The sequence below is a fragment of the Strix aluco genome, unplaced genomic scaffold (assembly GCF_031877795.1).
Source record: "Strix aluco isolate bStrAlu1 unplaced genomic scaffold, bStrAlu1.hap1 HAP1_SCAFFOLD_118, whole genome shotgun sequence".
In the NCBI taxonomy this organism is placed as follows: domain Eukaryota; kingdom Metazoa; phylum Chordata; class Aves; order Strigiformes; family Strigidae; genus Strix; species Strix aluco.
Window position 1 is genome coordinate 35,761 of NW_027436627.1, and position 5,526 is coordinate 41,286.

Below are 5,526 nucleotides of genomic sequence, written 5' to 3' on the forward strand. Positions count from 1 at the left end.
TTTCCTCCGCAGGGCTGCGGGCGGCCGTGGAATTGGTGGAGACTGGAGGAGGCCTCCGGGCCCCCGGGGGGTCCCTGACCCTCGTCTGCAAGGGCTCTGGCTTCACCTTCAGCAGCTTCGGCATGGGATGGATGCGACAGGCACCCGGGAAGGGGCTCGAGTTCGTCGCGGGTATTAACAAGGGTGGTAGTAGCACCTGGTACGCGCCGTCGGTCCAAGGCCGCTTCACCATCTCCAGGGACAACGCCCAGAGCACGGTCACGCTGCAGATGAGCAGCCTCAGGGACGACGACACGGCCACCTACTACTGCGCCAAACAAGCTGGTGGTGGTGATTATGGTGCCACCAAGGACCAACACCCCTGTGCTGTGTCCCCAAATCTCAACATTGTCCCCAAATCCCTGCACAAAACCCAGGCCTTGTCTCAAGCCTGGACCCCTGCACCAAGCACAGAACCCATAATCAACCCCAAATCCTGGGCTTTTGGCCCCAATCCCTGCCCTGCACATCCTCTGCCAGGGCTCTGACTTCACCCCCAGCAGCTCCGCAATATTCTGGCTCCAACAGGCACCTGGACCCTTCCCCAAACCCTCGGACCTTCGTCTCCAGCCCCCTCAGCCCAGCCCAGACCCTCGTCCCCAGCCTCCAGCCCAGCCCTGGGAGGGGGCAGCACGTGGGGCCGATCCCCGCTGGGGCATCTCGGGAGGAGCTGCAGCCCCTGGGAAGGGCTCGGGGCGGAGAAAGTCCATGGGGGAGGGTCAGTGGGGAGAGGGAGAAAGCGGGAGCAAAACTGGGCCCCGGACGGAGGGAGGGGGAGAGGAGGGGGGTTAAGAGGGAGTTGAGCTCCTCCCTGTCTGTTGGGGGGGTCTGAACTCAAGGGAAGTTCTTTCCCTTCCCCCAACGAGTCTGTCTTTTGCCCGTGACCATAATGGGGGAGTCACCGTTCCCCATCCTGATCGGGATTGTGGAGCCTTTTGCTTCATTTTTCTCCTTTTCAGGGTAGGGGTGAAGGGGGGAGCGAGGGGCTGGGCGGGGTCAGTGGATCTGGGATAAAACCACGACACGGGGCCAAACGGTGCAGGATGGGGGCGAGGGGCTGGGTGTGGGGACACGGCGGGGGGATGTTGGGGCTCAGGGCAGGACCCAGGTGAGGGGCTGGGCTGGGGCTGGGGGCGAGGGGCCGGGATGGCTGCAGGGGGCTGGGCTGGCTGCGCGGTTACGGGCAAGATTCCGGGATATTGGGAAAATTCTCAGGATTTGGGATGCCGGGAGCCGATGCTGATGCTCACGGAAGGATTTGGGGGAAGATGCTGGGATTTTCGGAAAATGCTGAGATTTGGGGATGTGGGGCAGGGTTGTCTGGGCTCAAAAGAAGGATTTTGGGGAAGAAGTTGGGATTTGGGGGTGTAGGGCACAGATGCAGGTGCTGGGGTGAGGATTTGGGGGAAGACGTTGGGAATTTGGGGCAGAAGTTGGGAATTTGGGATGCAGGGCAAGGATGCTGATGCCCGGGTGAGGATTTGGGGGCGATGCTGGGATTTGGGGTGCAGGGTGGGATTTCCGGGCTCTGGGCAGGGCCCTGGCACTGGTGCGAGGGTTTGGGGAAGGGTCCAGGTGCCTGTTGGAGCCAGAACATTGCGGAGCTGCTGGGGGTGAAGTCAGAGCCCTGGCAGAGGATGAGCAGGGCAGGGATTGGGGCCAAAAGCCCAGGATTTGGGCTCGAGGAAGGGTTTTGTGCTTGGTGCAGGGGTCCAGGCTTGAGACAAGGCCTGGGTTTTGTGCAGGGATTTGGGGACAATGGTGGGATTTGGGGACACAGCACGGGGGTGTTGGGGCTCGGTGCCACCACCATCACTATAAGCACATTTGGCGCAGTAGTAGGTGGCCGTGTCGTCGTCCCTGAGGCTGCTCATCTGCAGCGTGACCGTGCTCTGGGCGTTGTCCCTGGAGATGGTGGAGCGACCTTTGACCGACGGCGCGTAGTTGGTGCTACCACCGGTGTTAATACTCGCGACGTATTCGAGCCCCTTCCCGGGCGCCTGTCGCACCCAGAACATGCCAAAGCTGCTGAAGGTGAAGCCGGAGCCCTTGCAGACGAGGGTGAGGGACCCCCCGGGGGCGCGGAGGCCTCCTCTGGTCTCCACCAATTCCACGGCCGCCCGCAGCCCTGCGGAAGAAGAAAAGACAGAATTGAGTCGCCTGGTCCCGGCATCGACCCCCCAGGGTTCACCTGGCACCAGCCTCAGGGAGCAAATCTGGGCCCGTTGTGGGTCTGGGCTCAGGGCAGGGTCCGGGCTCAGGGTGAGGGTCTGGGCTGGCACCAAATGTCGCGAAGGGCTCCAGGATCAGGGCAGGGTCCCGGCTGGATCCAGACCACCGGGGGGTCCCTGACCCTCGTCTGCAAGGGCTCCGGCTTCACCTTCAGCAGCTTCAACATGTTCTGGGTGCGACAGGCGCCTGGGAAGGGCCTTGAGTGGGTCGCGCTTATTACCAGTGGTGGTACCACAAGATACGCGCCGTCGGTCAAAGGTCGCTCCACCATCTCCAGGGACAACGCCCAGAGCACAGTCACGCTGCAGATGAGCAGCCTCAGGGACGACGACACGGCCACCTACTACTGTGCCAAAGAACCTGGTAGTGGTGGTGGCACCAACCCCGGCCCTGAGCCCCAACGTCCCTCCGCCGTGTCCCAAACCCTCCCAAAACCGCTGAACCCATCCCAGAATCTCGCCCCGAGTCTTCACCGTTTGCCCCAACCCTTGACTTTCTGCACCATGAGTGACCGTTTGCCCCAAACTTCAAGTGTTGGCCCAAAACTTCAACCATTTGCCAACAAGTCTCGTCAATTTTTGCAACAAATCTCAGCCATTTACCCCAAGACTCATCTATTTTTACAGACTCAGAATCATCTCGGTTGGAAAAGACCTTGAGGATCACCGAGTCCAACCATTCTGTAGATTCTTGGGGCAAAGATTTTGGGGCAGATGTTGGGATTTTGGGGCAGATGTTGGGACTTTGGGATGCAGGGTTGGGACACTGATGCTCGGGGTGAGGATTTGGGGGCGATGCTGGGATTTGGGGGTGCAGGTGGGGATTTCTGGGCTCTGGGCAGGGCCCTGGGACTGGTGCGAGGGTCTGGGGAAGGGTCCAGGTGCCTGTTGGAGCCAGAACATGGCGGAGCTGCTGGGGGTGAAGTCAGAGCGCTGGCAGAGGATGAGCAGGGCAGGGATTGGGGCCAAAAGCCCAGGATTTGGGGTCGAGGAAGGGTTTTGTGTTTGGTGCAGGGGTCCAGGCTTGAGACAAGGCCTGGGTTTTGTGCAGGGATTTGGGGACAAAGCTGGGATTTGGGGACACAGCACAGGGGTGTTGGGGCTCGGTGCCACCATAACCACTACCAGCACGTTTGGCGCAGTAGTAGGTGGCCGTGTCGTCGTCCCTGAGGCTGCTCATCTGCAGCGTGACCGTGCTCTGGGCGTTGTCCCTGGAGATGGTGAAGCGGCCTTTGACCGACGGCGCGTACCAGGTGCCACTACCACTGCTGTAAATACCTGCGAGCCACTCGAGCCCCTTCCCGGGTGCCTGTCGCACCCAGAACATGTCGAAGCTGCTGAAGGTGAAGCCGGAGCCCTTGCAGACGAGGGTCAGGGACACCCCGGGGGCCCGGAGGCCTCCTCCGGTCTCCACCAATTCCATGGCCGCCTGCAGCCCTGCAGAGAACAAAAAGGCCAAAATTGGGTCACCTGGTCCCGGTATCACCCCCCAAATCCGTGCCCGGGGAGGGGGTCAGCGGGGCTGCGTCACACAATCCCAGAATCATCCAGGTTGGAAAAGCCCTTGAAGATCCTCCAGTGCCACCATGAACCTCACACTGACCCTTCTCTGGGCCCAGCCGGGTCCCGGCCCCGATCCTGGAGCCCTGCGTGACCCCGGCCCTGAGCCCAGACCCTCACCCTGAGCCCGGACCCCCAACGGGCCCAGATTTGCTCCCCGAGGCTGGTGCCAGGGGAGACCCCGGGGGTCGATGCCCAGATCAGGCGGCTCAATTCTGTCCTTTCTTCTCCCTGCCAGCCCTCGGTAGAAGAAGAAAGAGCAGAATTGAGTCACCCGGTCCCGGCATAAACCCCCAGGGGATTCCCCAGCAACTTCTCCTCCTCCTCCTCGCACCCTCCCAGGTAGGACCCAGCTCCGCCGACCCCCTCCCCGGGTGCAGATTTGGGGGTTGACGCCGGGATCGGGTGACACAATTTTGGCCTTTTTTTTGTCTTCCGCAGGGCTGCGGGCGGCCGTGGAATTGGTGGAGACCGGAGGAGGCCTCCGGGTCCCCGGGGTGTCCCTGACCCTCGTCTGCAAGGGCTCCGGCTTCACCTTCAGCAGCTTCGGCATGAACTGGGTGCGACAGGCGCCCGGGAAGGGCCTCGAGTGGGTCGCGCTTATTACCAGCGGTGGTAGCACCTACTACGCGTCGTCGGTCAAAGGCCGCTTCACCATCTCCAGGGACAACGCCCAGAGCACGGTCACGCTGCAGATGAGCAGCCTCAGGGACGACGACACGGCCACCTACTACTGCGGGAAAGAACCTGGGGGCAGCTCGGCCCCGTCCCGCCAGGAAATCCCCCATCCAGGGGGTTTTTGGGGGGGGCAGCGATGCCGGGCTATGCCCCGCTCCCCTGCCCTGGGCCCGACATTCTGAGCTGCCCCTGGACCCTACCCTGAGCCCAGAGCCCCACCCCGACCTCGCTCTGGGCACCCAGACCCCGGCCTGCACCTGCCAGCTCCAGCACAGGGACCCCTAAGCCCTGCCCAGAGCCTACACCCCCCCGTCGTCACCCCAAACGTCTGCTCAGGACCAAACCTCTGCCCTCAGCCCAGACCCCAGCGTCACGCTCAGACGCGGGTGAGCTGCGTCCCCAAATTCCAGACAATCTCCCCAAAACTCTTCAGCTGAGCCTGAGCATCCCTGCGCTGCCTCAAGACTCCAGCGTCCATCGCAGGGGCACCCTAAGCCCAGCCCAGTGCCCAAATCCTCAGCTCTAGACCCGGCTGGATGCGGCACAACAGTCCCATCCTCTGTCCCCCTCCCACCCCCGGGGAGTTCTGTCCCCACTCCAGCCCCTTCCCGGGAGCCCCCAGGACGTTGCGGAGCTGCTGGGGGTGACGCTGGTGCCCTGACAGATTAGACAGAGGGCAGGGATTGGGGCCAAAAGCCCAGGATTTGGGGTTGAGGAAGGGTTTTGTGCTTGGTGCAGGGGTCCAGGCTTGAGACAAGTCCTGGGTTTTGTGCAGGGATTTGGGGACAATGGTGGGATTTGGGGACACAGCACAGGGGTGTTGGGGCTCGGTGCCACCACCACCACTATAAGCACGTTTGGCGCAGTAGTAGGTGGCCGTGTCGTCGTCCCTGAGGCTGCTCATCTGCAGCGTGACCGTGCTCTGGGCGTTGTCCCTGGAGATGGTGGAGCGGCCTTTGACCGATGACGCGTACCAGGTGCTACCACCACCGCTGTTAATACTCGCGACCCACTCGAG

The 5,526-nt window shown here is 62.4% G+C and overlaps 1 gene segment (V, D, J or C); it reads right to left on the bottom strand.

The window, feature by feature from the left end:
* Positions 1–3,195: 3,195 nt before the first annotated feature.
* Positions 3,196–4,383, bottom strand: LOC141919059 (immunoglobulin heavy variable 3-64-like). The segment is given in 3 exon segments: positions 3,196–3,707; positions 3,971–4,070; positions 4,366–4,383. Coding segments are annotated over 3 exon segments (630 nt in total).
* Positions 4,384–5,526: the final 1,143 nt, after the last annotated feature.